This window comes from Ascochyta rabiei, chromosome 1, assembly GCF_004011695.2.
Source record: "Ascochyta rabiei chromosome 1, complete sequence".
Lineage (NCBI taxonomy): Eukaryota > Fungi > Ascomycota > Dothideomycetes > Pleosporales > Didymellaceae > Ascochyta > Ascochyta rabiei.
This window is the reverse complement of record NC_082405.1, coordinates 1531172-1555552: the sequence shown is the minus strand read 5'-3', so window position 1 is coordinate 1555552 and position 24381 is coordinate 1531172. Positions and strand designations below refer to the sequence as shown.

At 53.6% G+C, this 24381-nt stretch overlaps 14 protein-coding genes across 14 annotated transcripts, besides 1 other annotated feature; 6 read left to right on the top strand and 8 right to left on the bottom strand.

Moving 5' to 3' along the window:
- Positions 1–199: 199 nt before the first annotated feature.
- Positions 200–799, bottom strand: EKO05_0000449 (uncharacterized protein; the record flags this gene model as incomplete). Its single annotated transcript, XM_038944703.1, has 1 exon — positions 200–799. The coding sequence occupies one exon, from the start codon at positions 797–799 to the stop codon at positions 200–202; it is 600 nt and encodes a 199-aa protein (XP_038802990.1).
- Positions 800–2423: 1624 nt separating this feature from the next.
- EKO05_0000448 (uncharacterized protein) lies at positions 2424–3144 on the top strand (the record flags this gene model as incomplete). Its single annotated transcript, XM_038936388.2, has 3 exons — positions 2424–2684; positions 2738–3013; positions 3067–3144. 3 exons carry the CDS (start codon positions 2424–2426, stop codon positions 3142–3144), a joined length of 615 nt encoding a protein of 204 aa, XP_038802989.2.
- Positions 3145–4420: 1276 nt separating this feature from the next.
- On the bottom strand, positions 4421–5779 carry EKO05_0000447 (uncharacterized protein; the record flags this gene model as incomplete). Its single annotated transcript, XM_038936787.1, has 5 exons — positions 4421–4771; positions 4823–5008; positions 5057–5108; positions 5162–5236; positions 5283–5779. The coding sequence occupies 5 exons, from the start codon at positions 5777–5779 to the stop codon at positions 4421–4423; spliced, it is 1161 nt and encodes a 386-aa protein (XP_038802988.1).
- Positions 5780–7179: 1400 nt separating this feature from the next.
- Positions 7180–7229: a tandem repeat.
- Positions 7230–8188: 959 nt separating this feature from the next.
- Positions 8189–9453, top strand: EKO05_0000446 (Mitogen-activated protein kinase; the record flags this gene model as incomplete). Its single annotated transcript, XM_038936559.1, has 5 exons — positions 8189–8292; positions 8348–8543; positions 8595–8976; positions 9030–9377; positions 9425–9453. 5 exons carry the CDS (start codon positions 8189–8191, stop codon positions 9451–9453), a joined length of 1059 nt encoding a protein of 352 aa, XP_038802987.1.
- Positions 9454–10635: 1182 nt separating this feature from the next.
- Positions 10636–11277, bottom strand: EKO05_0000445 (Thiol oxidase; the record flags this gene model as incomplete). The annotated part of the gene is made up of 2 exons (XM_038936384.1): positions 10636–11062; positions 11171–11277. 2 exons carry the CDS (start codon positions 11275–11277, stop codon positions 10636–10638), a joined length of 534 nt encoding a protein of 177 aa, XP_038802986.1.
- A 72-nt stretch (positions 11278–11349) lies between these two features.
- Positions 11350–11517, bottom strand: EKO05_0000444 (uncharacterized protein; the record flags this gene model as incomplete). Its single annotated transcript, XM_059635436.1, has 1 exon — positions 11350–11517. The coding sequence occupies one exon, from the start codon at positions 11515–11517 to the stop codon at positions 11350–11352; it is 168 nt and encodes a 55-aa protein (XP_059491419.1).
- A 100-nt stretch (positions 11518–11617) lies between these two features.
- On the top strand, positions 11618–12607 carry EKO05_0000443 (uncharacterized protein; the record flags this gene model as incomplete). The annotated part of the gene is made up of 3 exons (XM_059635435.1): positions 11618–11662; positions 11724–11945; positions 11999–12607. The coding sequence occupies 3 exons, from the start codon at positions 11618–11620 to the stop codon at positions 12605–12607; spliced, it is 876 nt and encodes a 291-aa protein (XP_059491418.1).
- Positions 12608–12991: 384 nt separating this feature from the next.
- Positions 12992–13934, top strand: EKO05_0000442 (uncharacterized protein; the record flags this gene model as incomplete). Its single annotated transcript, XM_038936461.2, has 2 exons — positions 12992–13478; positions 13531–13934. The coding sequence occupies 2 exons, from the start codon at positions 12992–12994 to the stop codon at positions 13932–13934; spliced, it is 891 nt and encodes a 296-aa protein (XP_038802985.2).
- Positions 13935–14406: 472 nt separating this feature from the next.
- On the bottom strand, positions 14407–15243 carry EKO05_0000441 (uncharacterized protein; the record flags this gene model as incomplete). The annotated part of the gene is made up of 1 exon (XM_038944702.1): positions 14407–15243. One exon carries the CDS (start codon positions 15241–15243, stop codon positions 14407–14409), a length of 837 nt encoding a protein of 278 aa, XP_038802984.1.
- Positions 15244–17089: 1846 nt separating this feature from the next.
- EKO05_0000440 (uncharacterized protein) lies at positions 17090–17772 on the bottom strand (the record flags this gene model as incomplete). The annotated part of the gene is made up of 2 exons (XM_038936375.1): positions 17090–17499; positions 17547–17772. 2 exons carry the CDS (start codon positions 17770–17772, stop codon positions 17090–17092), a joined length of 636 nt encoding a protein of 211 aa, XP_038802983.1.
- A 386-nt stretch (positions 17773–18158) lies between these two features.
- On the bottom strand, positions 18159–18824 carry EKO05_0000439 (uncharacterized protein; the record flags this gene model as incomplete). The annotated part of the gene is made up of 2 exons (XM_038936894.1): positions 18159–18575; positions 18627–18824. The coding sequence occupies 2 exons, from the start codon at positions 18822–18824 to the stop codon at positions 18159–18161; spliced, it is 615 nt and encodes a 204-aa protein (XP_038802982.1).
- A 755-nt stretch (positions 18825–19579) lies between these two features.
- EKO05_0000438 (multicopy suppressor of BFA (Brefeldin A)) lies at positions 19580–21302 on the bottom strand (the record flags this gene model as incomplete). The annotated part of the gene is made up of 3 exons (XM_038936958.1): positions 19580–19801; positions 19855–21003; positions 21138–21302. The coding sequence occupies 3 exons, from the start codon at positions 21300–21302 to the stop codon at positions 19580–19582; spliced, it is 1536 nt and encodes a 511-aa protein (XP_038802981.1).
- Positions 21303–21552: 250 nt separating this feature from the next.
- EKO05_0000437 (Uroporphyrinogen-III synthase) lies at positions 21553–22482 on the top strand (the record flags this gene model as incomplete). Its single annotated transcript, XM_038944701.1, has 1 exon — positions 21553–22482. The coding sequence occupies one exon, from the start codon at positions 21553–21555 to the stop codon at positions 22480–22482; it is 930 nt and encodes a 309-aa protein (XP_038802980.1).
- Positions 22483–22854: 372 nt separating this feature from the next.
- Positions 22855–24215, top strand: EKO05_0000436 (Uroporphyrinogen-III synthase; the record flags this gene model as incomplete). Its single annotated transcript, XM_038936531.1, has 2 exons — positions 22855–24094; positions 24145–24215. The coding sequence occupies 2 exons, from the start codon at positions 22855–22857 to the stop codon at positions 24213–24215; spliced, it is 1311 nt and encodes a 436-aa protein (XP_038802979.1).
- Between the last annotated feature and the right edge of the window lie 166 nt (positions 24216–24381).

The following is a 24381-nucleotide window of genomic DNA, read 5'->3' as shown; positions in this document are numbered from 1 at the left end:
CTCAGCTCATCTATATATCTACGAGATCGCTTGAAAGCAGGAGCTATGTAGAAGAGGCCAAGCAGCAACAAAGCTATGCCGTTTTTTCCGCACGATATGTGCCACCTTGAAGCTCTCAAAACTATAAGGCAATAGGTCGAGTGTTGTCTGTGAAAGGCCGGAGCAGAAAGTAATATTGTAAAAAGAACTCGCAGAGCCGTCATCCGGGAGCTGGCTGACGCCCGGTCCAAAAGCCTTTCCCATAATTCACAAGAATCTCCTCGCCAGGCCCAATGCCCTTTGCTCTCTTTCCACTCTTGCCGGCGCTGAACACAAAGACCCCCATTCTTTTCTCCACGAGACCGAATCCCACATCCACCAAGACGTCGCGAAACTCTGCGTTCGGCCCTGTGGAGATGCCTCGATAGTCGTTCATGAATCTTGCCTCGTTGCCCATCTTTGAAGCGTCGACGCTGATTCCAATCTCACGGTCCAGCGAAAGGTCATAGTCAGACGTTTCATCTGTCTCAGTCTGATCGTGTACGAATCCCAGATAAGGTAGTATGAAACTGTCCGGTGGTAGATGCTGCGCAGCGTATAGTCCATGTTGGCCATGTGCTGGGTGTGAAACATTTGATATCGGCTTGATTTTAACGTTTGCATAAGGGCTTCTTGTTGTCAAAACCCGCTCTGTAGACGACAAATCTGCCTTTGAGAGGAGAAGCAAATTCAACTTGTCTTTAGTGAGCTTTTTTGAGTAAGATGGCGCGCGCAGGTACGTTGTGCCTTCAGGCCATTCCTGGGGCGTTCTAGCTTGCATATTGACGTGTTCTGCGCCACGCTGAGGGTAGTGGGCGGATTTGCTGGCAGTGATCGAGGTCTCATCGGTCTTCGTACTAAAAGCTGTTTAAATCAGTAGCACGCATGTCCCGTTATGAACACGATGCAGTGGTGATTGGCGTGCAACCTAGAGATGATAATGGAGGTGGAGGGACAAGCGGCGAAGTGCGAAGTTCAAGGTCTTGGCGCCACGATGAGCCACATCGTACATGTTGCACGGCAGCAGCTCAGCTCAGCAATCGCATTTATGCTATCATTCGAGACTTCGGCATCGTCATGGAGACCTGGGCGCGCATAGAGATACAGGATTTATCGCCACTTGCGGGAAATGCTAGGTAGGCATGTGGCTGCTCGTATTGTTGACTGACTCATTTCACAAAGAAGTTGATGCAACACACGCGATAACAGTGTGGCGCTCGATATCACCTTCCTATACGCGCGGAGGATGCTCGAGCGAGATTGCACAAAGAACACTTTCCAAATAGGGTCGTATGGGGCGGCAGCACTCGAGATGCGGCAATAGGGTTGGGGGCTTCACGGCCAATCATTGCACAAGGTCGCACCCTTTGTTGAGGTGGTACGAGCTGAGCGTTAAACACGACATCATCTGGCGATTCTTTCGTACTGCGAGTGCTAACTGTGGAACTCTCGTGAGAGATGCGGGCCAGCACAGGTCCACCGGGTATTGTTCGAAGGCTCTGCGCTCTTCGGCATTCGGCCCCTCATCAGATCTTAGTCTGGAGTCCAGACACAACAATGCAGGAACCCGCACGTATCCACCTCAGCGTTGACCAACACCTCTTCAGTGCGTCGGGAGACCGCCCTTTCTCGAACCCTTCCACCGATTGTGTTTGATAGCGGGCAACTATTGAACTGATTTTCGCTTTGATCTATGCTCCATACATGCATGTATGAATCAGATTCATCGATACAAAAGCTTAGACGACTCGAGATGCACAAGAACGTCGAGATACGCTGACACCTACATCTGATCCAGAGATTCACTGGAGGCCGTACGACTCTTTTCCACTTGGACTTAACCACGACTGCAAATCGCATCTCTACACTACGTTGTGCACGGCTAGCGGGCGGTTGTGCACGTTGTCTGCGTAAGAGACTATTTGCACTAACTTGCTTTGAGGTAAAAACAGTTAGACAAGGTAAGCGAGCTGTTGAGGCTGCACGGATCTTGGCAGGGGAAATTGGTTCTCATCTCGTTTCTTTGCACTTTATCCTATTGTGATAGGCTAATTCAGCTTCCATCAATAAACATGCTCAGACGACCAGCCTTATCGACGCTGCCCGGTAACGATTCCCCCTTTACCGTATCCACTAAGACGCCACCACGGGCCAGCTTCTCCAGATGCTCGCTGGTGGATGCTACCATCGATGTGACATCCCTGACTGTCGATGTTGGCTCTTTGGTAAGCCGGTATACCGTCGAGTTCCTATAAAGTAGCTTTCCCAGTGCCTGATCATGACTTCTCCTCCTCACCCACACTCACTACACTAATACACCGGATATCTCCGATTTCACTCGTTTTCTACGACCTCCAAAGCCTTAACTTAATACCAACGTACTTAATACCAACCCTACAATCAAAATGCGTTCCTTCGCTGTCCTCGCCATGGCCGCCAGTGCCTCAGCTTACGCTTACAACCCTACCTACAACGTCAGCTCCTCCGCTGTTGAGAGCTACGCTGCCTCCACACCAGCTTACGCTGCCTCGACACCCGTCTACGCTGCCTCCACCCCCGGCTATGCTGCCTCTTCCGCCCCGGCTTACCCTGTCGCTTCCTCCAGCACCAAGTACGAGGAGTACCCTGTCACCTCCACCAAGGTTATCCAGGAGACCACCTTCGTCGTATGTTTACACAGTTCTGTCACCTAGCTACGCAGGCTAACACGTTCTTCTAGTGCCCTGAGCCCACTGTTGTGACCTACGAGGAGAAGACCTACTCGGTGACCAAGGCCACCACCCTCACCGTCTCTTCTTACACAACCACCGTCGTCAAGACCACCCACACCCCTGAGGCCCAGAAGCCCTCCAGCAAGGTCGAGACCCCTGTCTACAGCGCATCCATTCCCTCGGTTGCTCCTACGCACGCTCCCTACCCAAGCAGCAACGCCACTGTTCCCACGGCCCCCCAGGGAACTGCCACTGGCTACCCCACCGGCACAAAGCCTGCTACTGTAAGTTTATTCGATTCCGGACACTCTGGACTATCAAGCTAACTCTTTCACAGCCTGAGTTCACTGGCGCTGCTGCCCAGGCTGGTGTCGGCCTTCTCGCCGTTGTCGGTGCCCTCGCTGCTTTCTTGTAAGCGGTGAAGGACCCTTGAACGATGTGCTGAGATGAGCCAGCTCGTCTCTTCCATCTTTCGAGTCGTGGTAAAGGGGAAGGAAACGCCATCTCACGGGTAATGACTTCGACTCTGCATCATGATACCCTCCTGCATTGCTTTGGTGCACTGCGATGGGAGCTCGAGGTCATTCCACGATTCCTTGCGCATATGCCGCAGCAGCATTTCGATTGTATACTTTGACTTGATAATACGCTTTGGTCTAAGGCCGATTTCATGGAGGATCTAGTGTGTGGAACGATGGGTTTCATGTTCTTATAACTCTGGCTGGTGGCACTCGGTGTGCTGGGGAATGGGTTGACACGCTAATTGACATGGTTCCATCTTTACAACTTGGGTGTTCCTTAGGCGTGGCTTTCCGTGACGGCGGCGCATGATACCATTTCAAGACATGGAGTTTAAGCAGCTTGGGATGATACCGCTGGCGGCTTGGATGGACTTTGCTATCAGACACGTTTTTCGCATCCTCGTAACGCAATCTCGATTTCAAATGTGGAGTAGACGTGATGTCGACCAAGCTGCCAAGGGCACGCTCCTAGCTACAAGCGCAGGCAACTCTCGCGTTAGTCTAGGGACCGTTCATTCTCGTTATTTGCTCAATTATCTACCTTGAGCCTTCAAGGGCCAGGATGTGATGGCCGCTACTGGCGTGACCTAGCAGTTTAACAATGCTGTATGTCGGCTTGACAAGCCGTTCAAGCCGCCTGTTGGACCTCGGAGATTGTTTTAGTGTTGACTTGACCGCGAACGGAGTGGCCCGACTAACTGGTGAGGTTGATGACGTTGAATTGGACTTATCTTATGTGCACAATGTGGTAGAGAGGTTTTATGCCGAGGTTTGTATGACCGCTGTTTTGCAATGTTGAGAATAATACTTCGTTGGTCTCAAAGTACGGGTGTGGGTGAGGTGGCTGAACATGGAGATTGGGGAGCGAGTAGGTACATACGAGATCATTGAGAGAAGCTGTTTCAACCACTGTGTGTGTGAGACGGTAATGTTACTTAACTTGTGGATCATATACCCTTGCACGAGTTGTGCTGTGTCAGTTCCAGATAACTACACATCCATGTACCCATTCCTGTCGACTCCACCATACAATTCCAGACTAATCCTGTCAACTCAGCGTCGGATTTGTGTTTGAAGGTCGACCGTCATCATGGAAGACTTTCCGGAAACGTCGCCTTTCCCTCTGACCAAAAACCTCTGCGGTATGGCATTTCGTCACTGTCGTAACGCTTACAGAGTGCGCTTCCTCTTTCCTCCTGTCGGTGTTGGAGGTGGGCTCAGCAACGTTGGGGAATCTTCTGACCAAGCAGTTGCATCTAGATGAGCCAACTGGATATGGAAGGCCTTCAAGAGTGCTTTGTTGTTTGAGTACTCCTGCCAAGCAGCTTTGTCGTTGATGATCGCAGGTAAACGGCATTGTATCTGTGCAACAACAGCCTTACGAAGGCCGCAGTCAACCTGTGGACATCCATCGTCGAAGATGTAGTTGGAGGAATCGACGATGGTCAAGCTGTCGTGGACGAAGGGCATACGGTCGATAATGGCTCTGGCAACTTTGGTCTTGATCCTCTCGAAGTTGTACTGTAGCTCCTGTCAGTATTGTCTTGGATAACTGCAAGCAAAGAAGCGTACCTTATCAGACGCAACGAACAGGTCGAGCAGGTCATTGAGCACACGCTCTTTCTCCATCTCTGATCGCAGCGCGAAGCCAGTGAAGAGGGACCCAGTCGTTGAATTGTACGTGTCGTACATCTCGTCGAGTAGGGTATCAATGGTTCGCTCAGATTCGGGGAGCTGGATCGAGCGGTCGTTGCTCTCCTTGCGATGTCAGCTACTTAGCGTTGATCCATAAGGAGGCAAACAGACTGCAAAACCGCGGTTGCAAACTGCTGTGAAATAGGAGGAATCTTTGCACAATCTGGGGATGTTTGTCAGGTATGTACAGTGAGTGTTGCATCATGGTCGACCTACCTGACGCGATGAACTGGGAAGGACTTGCCTCCCGCCATGATGGTGAAATCGGACCACTCACCACTCTTCCGAAGGCTGTTGTCATTAGTAAGAAGCTTTGGTTCTCGCAAGATGAAAGTACCTTGGCCATTCTGATGAGGGTGCAGGCGCATCCATCCGATGCTGAGCTATGCGGCTGGCGCGCTCATCCTTCATCATGTCAAAGCTTGCGCTGCTGAAGGTCTTGATGCTGTTGTGCTCATAAGCGTAGAAGACATTATTCTGGGTGATTGTCGCAGCATCCTTGAACGCATCCAGAAAGTCGCGGGCCTCTTGTGTCGAACAGAACTTGAGGTCAACTTGGAGATGCTGAAATAAAACAGATATTTTTTTGCATCTGCTGTGCCAGCATGCCATGAGGGCGGTCTTTGCTTGGAAGTAGACTGGCTCACCGGTGTCGGAGAACTGCTCGACTGCAGCGACTGAGTTGGCGTAGTAGTACACGATGCCAAATTCGTGTGTGGCGTGATCGACAAATATCCTCGTAGGATTTGAGGAGTTGATGTCTCTGCCAACGGTGAACGACTCTAACGGCCAGGAAACAGACTCATGCCCTTCTATGATTGAGGCAGGCATCATTGCAGTAGAGAGCAGTTCTGTTGAATTTGACTCTATCGAATGAGAATGCTTGAGAGCAAAGAGGGCAAGCAACGGTACGGAAAGATGAGTGCCGTGGACGCCCTATATGTGCGGCTCAAGCCGCCAACTCGGAGTGCTGTTCACTCTCATCAGTTCACTCTCATCGCCTGCACTGTCATCCTCTGAACACGCTCATGGTGATGTTGAAGATGAAGGTGAAGCTTGACTGACGATGATATGGAAGCAGGAACCAGACCAGCAGTGAGGCACAAGCCACATGAGCCTACACAGCATTTACGAAGGAGCTCGTACTTGGTGTTGCACCGCACACCATACTAAACTAGACCTATTCGGTGCAAGACCAAATACCAGCACCTCCGTAGTCGAATGGGTATGACGATATCATAGCCTGAGTGAGAGCAGTGTCATTCGAATGTTGTTGCCATGGTTTTCTGCACTCCATATCTTCTCAACAACGCAAGGGGCTTTGCTCGATCCGTGGCAGAGGTTGACGTAGTGATGTGCTGGGGCGTGGTTGGGTATGTCCATGGCTTGGGTCTGATGCCGAAACACGCTTCCAGAAGGCTTGCAGTCCTTCCATGGCGTTAGTTCGCTCACTATGAAGGATCAAACGTCCGGCCACTCCACCGTCGCGCTGTCAAGACCTCAGACAGCAGAGAGTTGCCAGGCGTCCGAAATGAGCACATGCACCTCGTGCCACCAATGGCCAGCCTCCACAGCGGCCCTAAGTTTAGACGTGACACCCTTCTCCCCAATCGATCACGTCGCTACCCCTTGGAAGTGGACCCCTGCAAGCTACGGGGTTTCGGATGCTGGGCTCCAAAGAATTGGAATGGACAGGACATTGACTAGGTAGAGGCACACGGGCAGTCGTGCAGTCGATGTCGTCGGCTACGAGGCCAGCAGCTGCGCAGTCTCCGGGAAGCGAGGTGTGGGTGGAGGGCTGGTGGGGCGTCTGCAGAGGCGAGACACATAAGACATGGTCGCTCTTACCGCAGACAGATGCAAAACGCCTTTGCAAAGTTTGTGATGACTCTCGTGCAGGCCTCAACAGAGCGGCCTGGTTGTGCCTCGTGCGGGAGTGGGCGACACGGGCCTGGTTCTCTTGCTGTCTTGTCCGCGCTATTGGTTCGATGTACTATGTAGTGATGCGGCGGCTACCTAGCACTAGCAGCGGAAGGAAGCTCGCGCGGCGGTAGCAGCCTTCAGACAGAGACAGAGACAGAGGGACTGCGACGGTCGCGGGCTGCTATACTTAACTGCGTGCTGCCAGCTGCAGGTGGCTCCTATTCTGATTTCGCTCTCATCCCTGCTCGTGGTGTTGTGCTTGTCGAGTGAGAAGCGTTCCTGCGTGTGCCTGCCCGCCTTGAGCTGCAGATACCCCACCACCACCAGTACTACCAGGACCGCCAGCAACAACACCGCCTCCGCGCCTCCGCGCCTTCCTTCCCATTACACGACAGAAAAACGCGAGGAAGGAGCGACCTTTGAGTGCCACCAGGCTTACTTTACTGTACATTGCAGTGCCTTGCCGCGTTCTTGTCCACCCATCTCGCTGCCATCTCGCTGCCATCTCGCTGCGTGGAGGCTGGCTGACCTGGCCTGGCGATCAACTACCCGCAGACCCTTGGCAGTAGACCCTGCCCCTCCCTCCTCACCTCACGCCGCTGCTGCGCTCTGTTCTCTGTTGTTGTCGTCGTCGCCTCGACCATCCTCCTGCCCTTTTCGCGCAAACCTCACGCCGTCGATATCGACGTCGATAGCCGCCAGACAAAGGCTAAACGATCCGCCTACAGCGTTCGACTTCAATTAGCGCACCCCTCAGTCAGTCGTCGCGCCACTTTACCAGTACGCACGACGCAACAGCACATTGGAGATTGTCCAGAGAGCACCGCCTCCGAGCCCCCTCCGAGCCCCCTCTCACGCCTTTCTCCCGAGTGCAACTCAGCAAGTCTGCTTTCGAGGTATGTGCATGTTGTCCCTCTTCCGGCTCAAGTGGTGGCTGTGCAGCGACGAGTCGGCGCTCTTTGTGCCTGGCGAGGCTCCATTGTCAGCGCGGGACTCTCGTCTGGTCCCGCGTCTCAAAGAAGCACGTGGGGCTGAGCTCACCGTCATGACACTGCACCGTTTCACCATGACCTGCCCCGGGCCCGGTGGACACGAACCAAGACACAGCTTGTGTCCTGCAAACAGTGGCCACATCCTTATCTTCGCTGCTCCAGACTGACAGATGATGCTCGCAGACTGTGCCTGCCAAACCTGCTTCCCACCCCCATTGACGACCCCTGCCTGCTCGCCGCACGCTGCACGCACATCTTGCACAGCAGCTCCTCTCAACCGACCGAGAACCTCCAGTAGCTGAGTCTACCACCCACAACAGCCGCCAACATGCCTCCAGCAGGGAGCGGTAGCTCCAGGAAGATCTCCTTCAACGTGTCGGAGCAATATGACATCCAGGATGTCGTAGGAGAAGGCGCTTACGGTGTCGTCTGGTACGTGCAACCGCCATGGGTCGAGGCTGCGCAGTTGCTAACCGTCTTCTCACAGCTCCGCGCTGCACAAGCCTTCTGGCCAGAAAGTGGCTATCAAGAAGATCACGCCCTTCGACCACTCTATGTTCTGTCTGAGGACACTGCGAGAGATGAAGTTGCTGCGGTATTTCAACCACGAGAACATCATCTCCATTCTTGACATCCAGAAGCCTCGCAACTACGAGACATTCACCGAGGTCTACCTCATCCAGGTACGCAATCACACTCAATGCGAGTGAGAACGAGACTAACACAGGCCGCAGGAACTCATGGAGACCGACATGCACCGTGTCATCCGCACACAAGAACTCTCAGACGACCATTGCCAGTACTTCATCTACCAGACGCTGCGCGCTCTGAAGGCCATGCACTCGGCAAACGTCCTCCACCGCGACCTGAAGCCCTCCAACTTGCTCCTCAACGCCAACTGCGATCTCAAGGTCTGCGATTTTGGCCTTGCGCGATCCGCCGCCTCCACCGAAGACAACTCCGGTTTCATGACGGAATACGTTGCTACACGCTGGTACCGCGCGCCCGAGATCATGCTCACCTTCAAGGAGTACACAAAGGCTATCGATGTGTGGAGTGTCGGCTGTATCCTAGCTGAAATGCTCAGCGGCAAACCTTTGTTCCCTGGAAAAGATTGTGAGTCTCGGCAAGCTTCCTGCCCCGGCGCTGTTACTAACACGGTACAACAGACCATCACCAGCTCACCTTGATTCTCGATGTCCTCGGTACGCCCACCATGGAAGACTACTACGGTATCAAGTCCCGTCGTGCCCGTGAATACATTCGATCGCTTCCCTTCAAGAAGAAGATCCCATGGAAGGCCATGTTCCCCAAGACAAACGACCTTGCGCTTGACCTGCTAGAGCGATTGCTTGCATTCAACCCGGTCAAGCGTATTACAGTCGAGGAGGCGCTGAAGCACCCATACCTGGAGCCGTACCACGACCCTGATGACGAGCCGACTGCCGACCCAATTCCCGAGGAATTCTTCGATTTTGACAAGAACAAGGACAACCTGACTAAGGAACAGTTGAAGCGTGAGTAGTCTGCAAACACTCTCCCTATCACGGCTGACAGAAAATAGTTCTCATCTACCAGGAGATTATGCGATAAGCGTATATCAGTAACTTACCTATGCGGCGTTTACAACAAGATCAGGACACCTGCACGGTATCTGGAAACACCTCCCCTCGTATCAGTGCGATCGACTGAGTGACTAGCTGGTCTGAGCTCATCTTAGATCATCTTTCTGGATCGGATCCCTGGAGAAGAGACGACATATTGCATTGACGACACGGATTGTTTGACGGTAGTAGGGACGGATAAGACCACGGAGCCGCACGTTCCACGGCTGAACTTTTATAAGCACTCGAAGTACGAGCGATCATCGAATGCACTTTGATGCGACTTTGTTCAAACATTGACACCATGTTTTGCTTGAATGTACATGGCTAACTAGAATTGGTGTTGATCCAGGGACGACTGACTGACGGCAGGTATACGTGCGCTATGGCGTCTACCATGTTGACGAACGTGCATGTCGTCAAAGAAGTTGGCTCGAGGAGCTGCTTCAGGTCCAAGGACGGGTGCGAGCATCGAGAGACGACGGCTAGCACGCGCTGTGCAGCCACCGTGAGAAGCTACCTCGTTCCACCACCGCCTGTCGCATTGACTCCTGGACAACGAACCTCGGCGGGCCGGTGCGTACGTCTCGAAGGGGTGCACACTACTGTGGCGTCGGTGGTGCGATGCACACCGCAGTGCTTCCGGGCTAAGGATTTGAGTGCAAGGTGAGTGTGAACTTGTACGGCTGATTGACCTTTGATGACCTAGATGCATGACGGTCGATGTAGGGTGGGGTGAACAGATGGACGAGTTGTTGATCTCTTCATTCGTACGGCGTGATATCTATGAGCACATGATGTGCAACCCCGCCAGGTGCTTGAAGGGACCTTGGTCTTATGCTGCAGATGCGAGACATGGTAGTCGAGTGACTAGTGGTCAGTAGCATATCCAAGCCCCAGAGTTGAGAGGAGGGGTTCAGGATGCATGCTGATGTCACGTTGAGATGCGCTGGTCATGGGGGTAGATACTGAAAGCCATGTTGAGATGATGGTTCTCCACGCCGCCCAATGTTGATGTCTAAGCTCTTGAGTCGTGTTGTTGATACAGAAATGGTCTCTACGCAGCCGCTATGCGTGCGGTAAAATCCCAGGAGCTCCTCATATACAAGTATAGTCGTACACATATTATACACGCCTCCGCACTCTCGTGTGCCTTGTAGTATCGCTATACTCAAGGATCACACCTTCCGTCCTTCCACCCGGTTCTCCACCTCTCTTCCCACTTGTTGCAATCGAATTCCTTCTTCCCCAGCTTGACATTCACCGCGTTATGCGCCTCGCACATCCACTGTCCAAACTCGCTCCTACTCGACACTCTCGGCGTATTGAGCTTCATCCAGTCCTGGAAATCCTCGGCGCACACCCAGCACGGGTACAGCTTGCCGAACGTTCGGAGGAAGGCGGACGTCTCGGACTGCAGCGTCGGAGGAGGGTTTTCAGGGTATGTTGCGGTTATGGAGTGCAAGAGTGTCCAGGAGGAGCGGCCGAGTTGGGCGACGTCTGGGGGGCAGTTGGAGGGGAGTGCGGGCGGCGCGGCGAGTTTCTTGGTTTTCTTGCCCATGGCGAAGAGGGCGGACATGTCGTTGCAGTTCCGGCATCTGTGGGCTGTACGTCAGTGGTTTTGCTCGCTCGGCCTGTGTGTCGTCTGCGCTGAAGACGGCGCATCGCGTCTGGCGCATTGCGTTACAGGCAGGCAGGCTACTCACGGCTTGCCATCTGCGTCGTATACAATGCCATTTACTATCTTCCTGCCCCCAGGCAGCAGCTTTTCTGTGTCCTGCTTCTCCGGGGCTTCGCTCGGTCTCGACGCCATCCTGAGATGTTGCAAGGCGAGTGTGTTGCAGAAGTCGTGATTTCAAAGCATCGCGACGGCCATGCAGCCTTGTCATGCGTCGGTGCGGGCGCGCGCAGGGGTGGCCCCTGTTGCGGTGACGCGCAGCGGACAAGCGACTTCGGTGATCTTCAGGGCTTTTGGACTTGGCTTGGCTACGATAAGACGTATCTTCGTGCCTTTGAACTGTTCCTGGTACCACTGATATAAAGCATAGGCCATGGTGATGCTTTGCTACAAATGTGCCTTGTCTTGGGTCAGCATCGAGTTTTCACCACACCTTCCAAGAACTTGCGCATCTCTGGAAGTGTAGTTACAGGTCATGGATATTCCTGCAGCCGCGAATGTGCTAGGGACCTTGGGCGCGGTGTGTACTACGTACACCCTTCAATGCTCAGTCTACGCCGATGGATGCTGACGGACGAAAGGTGTGTTGGTCCACCCAACTGATACCTCAGATCATCATCAACTACCGCCGACACAATGCCGTTGGTCTTCAACCTACGATGATGATGCTCTGGGCATGGGCAGGTGTTCCCTTGGGCGTGTATAACATCGTGGAAGAGTTCAACATTGCTTTGCGCATTCAGCCTCAGATTCTGACACTCCTGAGCCTCTTGACGTGGATCCAGTGCTACTACTACGAGAAGGTAATAATTCCACCTACATGTCGAAGGATACCAGGAGCTAACGCTGGCACAAGAGCTGGTCTGTTCTCCGCTCTCTTGCCCTTGTTATCCCCGTTGCCTGCCTTATGGGCGGCGTCCAGGCTGCTCTCATTATAGCTCTTCGCCACGCAAAGGAGAGAGATCTCGAATGGCCGCTGATCCTGATGGCCGTACTCGCTGCCACCTTACTCGCAGCAGGCGTAGGGAGACATTATGTTGACATCTATCTTCACCGTACAGTGAGAGGCATCTCGTTCATCTTTGTGGGGCTTGACGCTCTTGGAGATGTATTCTCCTTGCTGTCTGTCATCTTCCACTCCAAGCTGGATATCCTGGGCATGGTTATCTATGCTACTGAGTTGGTGCTATGGACTGGCATCTTCGCGTGTGGAGCGTATTATAATCTCGTGCCCTGGGTGAAAGAGAAGCGCAACAGGGGCAGCAGTTCTTCTGCAGCAAACAGTGGTCCACAAACTGGCGAGAGAGCTACTGGGACCGCAAACACCACCGGCATTACGCTGCACGACATGCCGTCCAGCACCTCGGTATTCAGGACGACTTCTGCGGAGATCGAGATGCATAGACAGCGCAGTGTGAGCTCGCGGATAAGCGGTGTGGCTCACCTACCTTCGAGACCTGCGTAGGTGAAGCAGAACCGGCCACACGCGTTGTGGTTACATTCGAGCCTGTCAATTAGCTCGAGATTAGCCTTGCAGCTGCTTGCTAAATGCTAGATCTAGCAAGCTGTCGATTGTTGCCGGTCTAGGCCTTCTGTCGACTGCTATTGCTGCTTCTTCGTCACCTGGCAGGCGCACCGACCCCAATTCATGCTCACCTCCACACCCCGCAAGAGCTTCCCCACCATAGCACAAGCCCTTCCATCCCTCGTCTTCCCGTCCTCTTCAACTTCGATCGTTGGCGAGCCTTTCTCTCCGAGAGCACCAACCACCAAGGACAGCTTCTACTCGTACACTCCGATTCTCTGCTTCTATCATACGTCTTGCGAGATCTGACCAGCAGCCGCTAGGATGGCAACCAACTCCGTTACGCCTACAAAGGTCACTTCCTTGGGCTCCCAGTACTCCGTCTCTGCCTCGGACGATGTGACTGTCCCAAACCCAACACCTCGTACGGAGGCGCTTGACGACGAGGTAGTGGATCCGCCACCTGAGATTGACTTCGTCGCCATGAGCAAGACCCTGGCTACTATCGCAGAGACTCTGAACGAATCTGCTGATGAGGCTATGTTTCCTACTCCGCCCATCAACACTCCAGTGATCACCTCGCCGGCCACCTCTGTTGTCCACCGACACTCCTTCGCTCGCAGTCGTGGAATGAGCACCATTGGCGATAGGCTCGCCCGGGTCGTGGCCGAGGACCGTAAACTTGCTCACCGCGACTCGGAAACCATTTCTGGCAGCAGCCGCTCGATTCGCTCTTCTGTTCCTGCGACTGACGAAAGTGATGGCGGGTTCAGTGTTCTGCTCGGCGGTGGAGGGAAGGAAAAGCAAGAAAGTGAGTTCTCGTGCTCCTACATCTCGTGCTCCTTTGCTAAAAGTGCGTCCAGTCCCTATCGCTCTAGGTTCACCTCGTATCAACCCTCTGGGACTCATCTCCTTCACGTCCAACGATCTTGCCGACAGGGCTCCCGTACCTTTCAACAGCACTGAACCCATCGAGGACGCTAGCGCTACAGGCATTGGCTCGGGAAGCCACCACCCCAACAGTCAGATCAGCTTGGTATCCGCAGACACCGGAGTCACTGAGATGAGCAATTGGAAGGAAGAGGTAGAGGGCTATTTCGAGCGGGCTGTACAGCGTCTCGAGAACTTGGCGCACGATGAGCATCAGCAGGACCCCAGCAGACCTATGGAGTACTACTACGAGGCGCATCTGAAGCGATTGTTGGGTATTGGCAGTCGAAGGATCCCAGTGTCCGTCAACTTGGTGATTGATTCTCAACAACAGTAGTTACAGACACCAGAGTCTAAAGCATGTGGATTGGGACAGCCTACGGTTTGAAACGGGTAATTGGTCTTCAAAAGCGGTGGGAGGCTGGCGTTAACGGTGAAGGCTTTCGTAGTACGGGGTGTGTTCATGAAGCAGATGAAATGCTCATCGACTATACGGGTTTGGTATGTGGTCAATACGAGAGTCCAGAATCGTTGGATCCAAACGCGGAGGATGTGTTTTTGAGTCCATCATCGTCATGTTGACAGTTGCTGATAGAAAGTAAAGCTGCCTTCCTACTAGGCGTGCTGCCACCACGTTAACGATTGTAGCAATTTGAATCAGGATCAAGATTATTCATTAAACGTATCGCATGAGTGTTTTATGCACGTAGCCAACCTAGGGTATCATCCCTCCATCTATCCAATCCACCGCTATAGAATGCGTATACCCCTGCCCAGAACTGAAGACACCACAAAAGCCAACTGCTTCTTTACATCAAGAAGTACATCAGCGCACCCAGGACTGACACGCCGAACGACTTTGACGAATCGACGCCAACGGCACCCGCGGCACCCTTGCTCGACGCCGCCGCAGTCGCATCCGGAACCTGCGTGGTGACGACGGTTGTCTGCGGCGCGACAGTAGTAGCCTGTGTGATGGTCTGTGGCGCAATGCTAGTGCTGACCTCAACGCCGTTGACAGTCGCTGCGCGGATGGTTCCAGGGACCGTTGTCGGCGCCGTGAATGTTGTGCCGGGCACCGTAGTTGTGTAGACGATGACAGAGCCGAGCTCGGACGCAGGAATCGCGGCACCTACACCAGTTCCTGTGTACTGTGCGGGGACCGAGAGGGCAGACGTGTTGGGCTTGTCCTGGGGAGCGGCCGAGTAGATGTTTCCACCAGAGTAGTTGCCGCTCAAGAGGTTGATGTCCTGGCCGTTGGAGTGGTAGTCACCGGTGGTCAGGGAGCCGTAGGAGCCGTCGGGGAATTTGAAGTTTGTGGTGAACTTGTCGTAGCACATGGGGATGTTGAGGGACTGGACGTTGACGCAGTTGAGGGAGGCGACGCAGCAGAAGCCCGAGGTTGCTGCGCGGGCCGTCAAGCCACGCTTGGAGAAGGAGATACCCTGGACCGAGTTGAGGACGTTGACGTATAGCGAGGAAAGGTCAGAGCCGACTGCGGGCGGGTCGCTGCCAGTAGCACCAGAGGGCTGGCAAGGCTCGCATGGGTTGTCGCTGGAGGCTTGGGCCTCGAGAGCTTGGAAGGGGGAGCCAGGCGCGGCACATGCGGTTGCGGCAAGCGCAAGAGTCAAGTACTTGAGCGACATGTTGAGGATTTGCGGGTTGTGTAAGAAAGGGTGTTGATGTTCTCGCTACGCAACGAAGGAGTGGTGCAGTAATTACAGTTGATGTGTATTCCAACAATCGACAAACGTTAGTTATTAGTACCGGAAACGAATGGCAGTTGCAATCAGATGCTAGACCGAAGAGCGAGAGACGGGATGAAGACGACGATAAAGGGGATTGGGTCAAAGAGAGGCTATATATTACCTGACCTTGTTCAAGGCATCCAAACTCACACCGGCGTATTGGTGCTAAATGGCAAAGCTTGTCTGTTAGACCCCGTTCAATATTGACCTAGGACGAGCCGTACCTCTTCGCGCATGCTCCATTGCCTGTTGGCTAAATGACGGGAGTCAGGGCTCAGTCACCCTTGGGTCGATCAGGCGCTGTTCGGGCACGCCTGCGAGGTCCCCCCACTCTAGTTTTTACACATTCACATAGGAAGGTGTGCCGTGCCTAGATGTCGCTGCCGTTCCATTGGTGGAGAGCGACGCTACGTCTTGGAAATTCTTTTTGGCGGCTTGTCGAGAATCGCGATGGTTGAGTTTGCTTGTTCAGGCGGCCTGAATACGAGAACGCATCATGAGTCGCCAAAGGGCAGATGATCGGATGCGGTAGGCCGAAGCACAGCGAGATTCCTCGCATGGGATTTGTGCTGCAGCCACACCGTCCTTAATTCTGTAATCCAGTGCGGGATGTAGTAAAATCTCGCGTGGTTGGCTTGCGGCTGTCCTGTCTAACGACTGCCAACAACCGTCGCCTTGATGAGTTCGACATCATAATGGACGTGCCGTTACCGCTAGGAGCGAGCTAGTTCAATCGCTAACATGCGCGCGATACCGTCCGTTCTGCGCCAGCTACCCGCACAAATTGCAATGCCAGGCATTGCCAGGCGTGCCAGGATCTTCTTCTGTACACTAACCTGCTCTTGGCACGCGACGGATGGCTGATCTTTGCTCTTTCAGAGGCAGTCACAAGAGCGCGTTCGCCTCGGCATTGGCTCGAGCCTTACCTTATCTCAGCTCCCATTCATCCAAACACAGCTTGAGCATTGTGATCTTTGTCTTGGTTTCGACGCGAGGATTGTGATCTCGACGGCCCTAGGCCTCGAGACGACTTCTGTTTGCCTCTGCTCTCTAGAAGTACACGTCGTTGTTCGTCAGATTGATTTTCAGGTACCGCTTGTGTGTGCCTGTGCCGGTTCCGAAGTGAGCGCTGAGTTTTATGGTACGGGACACCGGTAGGGTCTTAGTCGCCCGACATTATCACATGATGTCTTGTTTGTGCGAAGAGGGAATACCTTCAGCCAGGCCCGGACATGACGAAGCGATCTGGTGCTGACCGAAAATCCTGCTATCAGTTGCTGTTAGCGAAATTTAGAGGTTGCAGCCTGAAGATCCAAGGCTCGCACGATGTGATCTCGTGCTCGTGAGTGAAGACTGCATGCAGGTGTAACGTTGGAATGTGCTTGAACAAGGATACAGGCCCTTGAAAGGTCTATTGGAGCGAATGCGTGTCATCACATGCATTATTAACGGCTCTGCATGAGAAACCCTGCCACACTTCGGGTGTGTGTGTGTGTGTAACAACCTCTTACTCGTAAATGTGCTCTGGATGTAAGGGCCATTACTACCATTCCTGTAGTCCCGCGAAAGCTTCACTAAGATTCGATAGTGAGTCGCGCTGACACCGGATGCTCGCCGTCGGTGCTGGATTGTCTCCACCTCGAGGACTCGTATCTCCAGACGCTGATTGAACTGCACCAAAGCTACTGCAGGAACACACATGCGGCTCTGAATGTGGAATACAAGAGCGTCATTTCTCACTCAGTTATTTTCCCTTGAGCTCAGTTCTCTGCAACAGCTCTTCTGCCCTCATGCCGTCCAATTGTCCAAACTGCTTTCTCTTCCTTTGCCACTCGACCTCGCTTCCCTCTTGATTGGAACGCTCCTCCAAGAGAGTGATTGGGTGCAGTACAGTAGCGCCGATAACACAGAAGAACGTCGCCCAGAACTGCCACAAGTGCACGAGTATCCAGCCTCCTGGCGCAATGAACCGTATCCACTGGTCTACTGCGTAGAGATCGTCCTGCGATTTGATGTAGTACTTCTCATCATCGTCATTGTACTCGAGTTTGATGACCGAGGTCAGGAAGACTGGAGCGTAGTAGAAGGGTATGAGCCAGATTCGGAAGATCTGAAAGATGGACACATAGAGGATGGAATTCGATTCGTCAAATGCTATCTATGTCAGCTTGGCTTTGGAGAGAGTGGAGAGCTATACGCACCGACGCTTTGCACCGTGATGTCTATACTTGGGCTCATGATCTTATACCACCGATAGATTGCCGCGATCAGCCATCTTGAATTCGGCCATTTCCCAGTGCGACAGAATGGGTGTGTGAAAGAGGCATTGGGCGTGAAGTACGTCTCAATGGTCTGCCGCTGAGTCGAAGGTGGAGATTGTGTGAGCAAATGGATTACACCCGCGATCTCCTTGACCGGATTCTCCATTCTGTCAGACGTTTTACGTAACCGGAGCAAAAGTGCTTGTGTCGGTTATGACTGAGTTGGGAGATGATGTGTGAGAGGAAAGTGCGTTTTTAACAACGATTGGTATTTCACATGCCAGGCTACAGCTTCGGCATGACATGCTGACGTCATAGTCCTTTCTTGAGCTGCTCATTAAATGGAACCGCAAGTTACAGCAAGCATGACACGACATTGCATAGATCAAAATGTGAGGAGTTGATTTTTCCAAATGTTTTGTTCATTATTTGTTTGGTTGTATGTACGAGCAGGATAGCTCACCAAGGCATCAAGTATGCAAGGGGAAGCTAGACTCATGCGTCGGAGATTGGTTCATATCATCGTAAGCTCTGGCATCAAACTCAAGTCGTCTACTGGGACTTCCACTGTGCGATCTCACTCGCGTCAAGGTGCCTCAGCTTGTTGACGCTGGGTGCCTCGCCGGTCGCGATGCCCTTTGCCAGCTCAACGAAGCCCCCAATAGAGGTTCTGCTCGAGATAGCGTACTGTGCAGTCTTGGCCTTGACTCGGATCACAGCAATGCGGGGGTCTTCTGGGCCGCCGTCGTGCTTGCCGTCGCCGAGGTCACCGATCCAGGCCTTCAGGGCTGGTGAGTAGTGCTTCCGTACGACTTCGCGGTTCGTCTCGACTGAGGCGTGGCCTGAGATGGAGGCCCACTCGCCAGAGGGATTGATGAAACCGATGTTGACTGATGAGTCCTCCTTGATGTCATCGGTCTTGCCGGACTCGGTGTTGGTGTGGAAGAGGAGGTCGAAACCGTTACCCTCCTTATGGACATGTTAGAAGAGGCTCTTTAGTAGAGCTTCTGGATAACATACCTTGGCGGCGAGGGCCATGGCACGGCTCGCGAGCAGGTCGGTGTCGCCAGCGTGTGTGGTGAACAAGCAGAACTTGGTTTTGTCGATGAAGGTGAAGAGGTCTTCGACCTTCTCCTTCAAGGAAACCTCGTCCTTGTTCTTCTGGGTGTATGGGTCGGCAGGCTTGGAGCCAGTGTCAGTGTTGCTGAAGGAAGCCATGGTGAAAGATTGCGGTATGCGTGTATGTTTAGTTTGGAAGGAAGACTGTGAGACAGCTGTCAGTCCACGCTTCGCAAGAGTGATAGAACGGAACATTGACGTCGTCGTACCTTTGAGGAGTGTGGTGTAGAACGAGTTGAGTTGGGTGATGAGCTGTTTTTGTACACAGTTGACGCGACCTGGTGACGTCACCCCGCCTACACCCACCCCACTGGATCACTAGATCCCTTATTTCGTAATATTTTGTGCGAGCTATTGCTGCTTCGAGCCATAATGCAATCGCGGTTCTGGCTGTAGTATGATGATGGGCATGTCCCTGTTTACATCCACAGGCACCGTACGGGCACTACTCAACGTCTCGTAGAAAGTATCGTCTCTTGCACACCCCACATTCGTCTCCGGGACTAGCCTGTTGCTGCTGGTTTACTGAAGCCTTGAACCCACAGTCGTTGGTGCGTCGAGTTCCGAGCACTCACAAAGCACAGAATCCATGCAGCATATGAGTTGAAGATGAACATTAAGGGGATATATTACGATCTAGATGCCCACTGTTTGTACGCAGAGTGGAAAACGTATACAACACTGTGCAGAGCCTAGACCTCATGCCATGCCGCTGTGTCCCATAAATCATGCTGGAGGGAATCATTGAAGCTAAAAAGGATAAGATGCCGAACCAATGGCCGTGATAGATCTCGAACAGATCGCCAGACTTTTCAGTGACACACAAGATAAACAGGTAGTAGAACACGGGCAGACTATGCCTCAGTAGCCTCCTTGTCCTCAATGGAGGCCTGCTTCAAGTCCTCGGTGACGTCGGCAGCGGCGTCCTTCTCCTGGGCGAGCTCGGCGGATGGGGAAGCAGAGCCGTTGACGGCCTCGTTCTTCTGGGCGGGCTTGCGGGCGGCGTCTGTGGTGCCGTTGGCAGCGTCCTCTTCAGCCTCCAGGCGCGCGATCTCCTTTTTAGCCTTCTCGATGTTCTGGGAATGCGTCAGCTGAAGCTACTAAGTGTGCAACATTCTAGTCAACATACCTCCTTGGTCTTGCGGTCCTGGTCCTTTTTCCAGTGTGCGAGCTTCTCGTTGAGCTTCTCGACGGTGGCGGGGACATCGGCCTGACTTGAGGGTGCGTCAACGCCAACCTTGGCGAGCTCCTCAATGATACCAATGTTCAGGTTGAACTTGGCAGCAGCCGGGGCAGCACCTCCCTTCTTGCCCTTCTTGCCCTTCTTGCCACCGGTACCCATGAAGTAGCTCTCCTCCTCGGTGTCCTTCTTTGAGATACGTGTGCCCTTGATAGCAGAGTCGTCGACAGTGCGTTGAGCTGAGGCAGCGAACTTGCTGGTAGACGCAGTCTCCTTGGCGGGGAGAGCGGAGGGATCGAAGTGGCGGATAAGACCTTCGGTAGCGAAGATCTCGTCTTGGTATGCAGGGGCGCTGGCCTCCTCGAGGCGCTGTTCGGCAGCCTGCTTGCGCTTGCCAGCCAGGTACTGAACCTGTTCCTGTTTCCTGCGCTCGTTACGGGCCTTGCGGGCCTGGAAGTCGTACTCCTGGAATGCGCGCTTCTGCTGGTAGAACTTGTCCTTGAGCTCCTTCCTGGCAAGGTACTTTTCCTGCTGCTCGGCACGAGCCTTGTCAGTCTGCTCACGGAGAGCCTTGAGGCTCTTGAAAGCCTCATCCTGCTCAGCCTTCAGGCCGTCCAGCTCGGTCTGGAGCTTGGTGTACTTCTCGCTCAGTGCCTTCTGCTCAGGATCATCAAGGAGCTTCTTCTGCTCAGCGATCTGGGCCTTGATCTCGTCGATGCCCTTCTGCTGTGAGTCGAAGCCGGAGAAGTTCTTGCGCGCCTTGTGGAGCGACGAGATCTCAGACAGAGCCTTCTTCTCGTCGACCAACTTCATCATGCCAGAGTCGACCTGCTTTTGGAGGCGGGCAATCTCCTGGTCAACATCCTCAGCGGACCTGAAGTTGACGCGGCTCTTGTTGGTCTTGAGCTCGTTCTGACGGGACTTGAGCTGCTCATCGAGCTTCTTCATCTTCTCGAAGATGGCATTGCGACCGGTCTTGTTGCCCTGCTGAGCCTGGCGGATGGCGTTCAACTCGGTCTTGAGCTCCTGCTGGCGCTTGGCGTTGGGAGAGTCCTTGTTGTTTGGGCGGGCGGTGTCGAGCTTGGCCTTGGCGGCATTCTAGCACGTTGTTAGTACCTATGGCGGAGGATGCGTGGTTTGCAGGCGCTGCAGCTACCCGGCGGTATACTGCGCACACCGGCGACAGGCATGTGCGAACGACTAAGCGAAACGGCGAAAATGTCCAGACATACCAACTTGTCCTGGGCGGCCTGGTGCTCCTTCTCTGCCTTGGCGAGGTCCTCCTTGAACTGGTCCTCATCAGGCTTCTCGGGGCGGACGGTCTGCTGCTTCTCTTGGGGAGCAGTAGCATCGGCGGTAGCCACCTGGGCGGCGGAGGGGGTCGCAAGTTCAGCCATTTTGACGATCAATTGGAGTCGAGAGCCCAATCGGTGGAATGCAACGGTCGAGCGGAAGTGGAGAGGGGAGGACCGGGCGAGGGAGATGGGGGTGATCAGGTCCTGAGGACAAATAATTGATAAATTGGCGGGTCGCTCCCTGGAGTGCACGGGTGAATCCCTACCGCGGCAGCCAGTCGTTAGCGCACCACCGACCAGTAAGAGCGGCCCTGTCTGGGAATATGCGCTTCTTCCCTCGACAACCGCAACCATGGCGGAGCACTCGCGAGGGAAAACGCCAATCCTACTGCTCAAGACAAAGTCAGCGCCGACCGACACATATGAAGAGCTGTTCTCTACTTGCGACAACAGCCGGTTCGCACCCGTCTTTGTGCCTGTACTCGAGCACAGGTTCAAACGGGATGCCCTGGCCACGGTGCGCCAGCACATCGTCAACCGAGGATTCGTGCCAACATCGCAGAACGGCCTTGCGACTTACGGTGCTCTGATTTTCACCTCACAGCGGGCTGTAGAAGCGTTCCATGAAGTAGTAGAAGACATTCGAAAAGAAGGGTCCTTTGTAGTCGATGAACTGCTGCCCGAGAGTCTACCTCTCTACGTCGTCGGGCCGGCCACCGCACGTGGGTTGCGGGCGTTGAACCTGCGCTGTCCTATTCTAGGCGAGGAGACGGGCAATGGAGAGGCCCTTGCAGGCTTCATACTGGACCACTACAACGCCCTGTACCCGGGTGTCTTGAACCCACCAATCCTGTTCATGGTTGGTGATAAGAGAAGGGACATCATACCAAAGACACTGCAGTCTGAAGCGCTTGCTGTCGACAGAAGAGCGAAAGTTGATGAGCTGGTTATATACGAGACCGGCGAGCTGCGTTCTTTCAAGACCGACTTTACCACGGTCTGGCGAGGAAATGTGGACAGCGGATCAAAGCGCCAATGGGTCGTAGTCTTTTCTCCAACAGGCTGCCAGGCTATGCTCGAGAGCCTGGGACTTCTGGACGTCGAGACTGGAAAAGCTAAGAAGGTCGAGGGCTCAAGAGACACACTCATAGTGACCATCGGCCCTACGACTCGCGACTACTTGATCAACGAATTTGCGTTCACTCCCGATGTCGTTGCAGAAAAGCCGAGCCCTGAAGGTATTGCTGAGGGCATACGAGCTTTCAGTAAGTTGTCGTCTTAGGGCTCCACATGATAGAACGCAGATGTCTCGAAATCTGGCCTATAGATGGTTTTTCGTCGCCATTGTGTCTCTTGAAGCTGGTGCAGTTCTGACGGGAGCAACGCCTTTTCATCTGCGCGACAGACAGACCTGCAAACGCAAACGCGATCGCAATCGCAAACCAAAGGCACGTGCCCTGACGATTGCTCGTGTTATTTCTCCAGAAACGTGACATCATTGACGCGTCGCACGCGGCGCGCTAGAGAAGCAGCTCAAAGTCAAGTCGCGCCCCAGGAAACACCACACGTCACAACAGACTCCAGCGATTCAAACCCTCATCAATTACTACGCATCGCTTCTTAATCCTCTCTTCAGACACCCCAGTACCTCAGCATGGCAGGAACACGCTCTTCGACACGCAACGGTAGCAACAACTCGAGCCCGACCAAGAACGATGCTGTAGTTGGAAGCAAGCGAAAGCCTGAGGCAGATCATGATGCCGAGACCTCGCCCAAGCGCGGACGTAAAGCGTCAAAGAACCAGCCAACTATCGACAGCATGCTTGACCCCAAGCCAGAAGACCAGAAGACCAAGGATGATACCGAGATGCAAGAAGCTGCACAGGATGTGGTGAAGGATGCAGAGAAGGATACGCCTGAGGAAAAATTGACCGAGCAGACAGCTAAGGGCAAGGACAAGGACGCCACGAAGAAGGAGAGCACAGGCACGGCCAACGGCGCAGAGACAAAGGCCACGGATGGTCAAGATGCTGTTAGCAAAACAGATGGTTCGACGAACAACAAAGCTGAGGATGCCACAAATACCGAGGTAAATGGCGACGGCGCTATTGAAGAGTCATCACAACGCGAGAAGAAGATGCCATCGAACATCCTGGAGAAGGGTGTCATCTATTTCTTCACACGCAACCGTGTTAGTGTCGATGAGGCTGAGAGTGTTGGTGACCTGCAGCGCACATTCTTCGTCCTTCGACCTTTACTCACAGGTGCTAAGCTAGGTGATGGTGCTGTCCAGGATCTCAAGAACAACCGTCTGTTCGCTCTGCCTAAAAAAGTCTTCCCCAAGTCTCACAACGACCGCTTCATGGCTTTTGTCGAGAAGGCCAATACGAGCATCCAAGATCTGAAGGACAACTTCTTCAAAGGCGCAGACTACGACACCCAGACGCAAGGCACTCGCCACACTGACCCTGTCACTCCTGTTGCAGAAGGTGTGTACCTGATCACTCGTACTGAGGATGCTACTACCCATCTCGTCTACTCGACTACGATCCCATCAGACATCGGCGAAGTGCAGGAGGATCTCGGCATCAAGGACCAAGGCAGTTTTATAATCAGTGTAAAGAGCCCCGAGCGTAGCGGCCCAGCAAGCGCATCTCTTCCCCAGAAGCCCGATTTCTCCAAGGAGATCATTGAAGAATTCCGCGGTCTCGCTTGGACCGAGGTCAAGCCCAAGTACCTTGATCACGAGTACTGTCAAATCCTGCTCATTGGCGAGAACATGGACAAGGCCGTCGAGCCCACGAAGAAGAACGAGAAGCACGATAAGGAGACGCCAAAGGAGGAGATCGAGCGGCTTGAGCATGAAGATGAGCTTCGTGTTCAGCATCTGAAGGGTGAGTGACTATCGCCGGTATAGGCTTGCGTGTGCTAACATGTGGCGCAGGTGACGACTCGGTCTTTGAAGACTTGAAGATCAGCAAGGACGAATACCCCAAGGTACCCACGACTTGGTAGCACATCCCAGGCGACTGTCTTGCCTTTGATCATGTACAAAGAGCTCTCCCCATGTGGTGTATTAGGTACAGCGACTGGCGTTCAAGAAAATGGATAGTAAACGCGCACTTGCGCGCTGTGGTGGGTAGGCTGGGCACACAACTTGTAAAAGTTTGCTTCTTGTAAA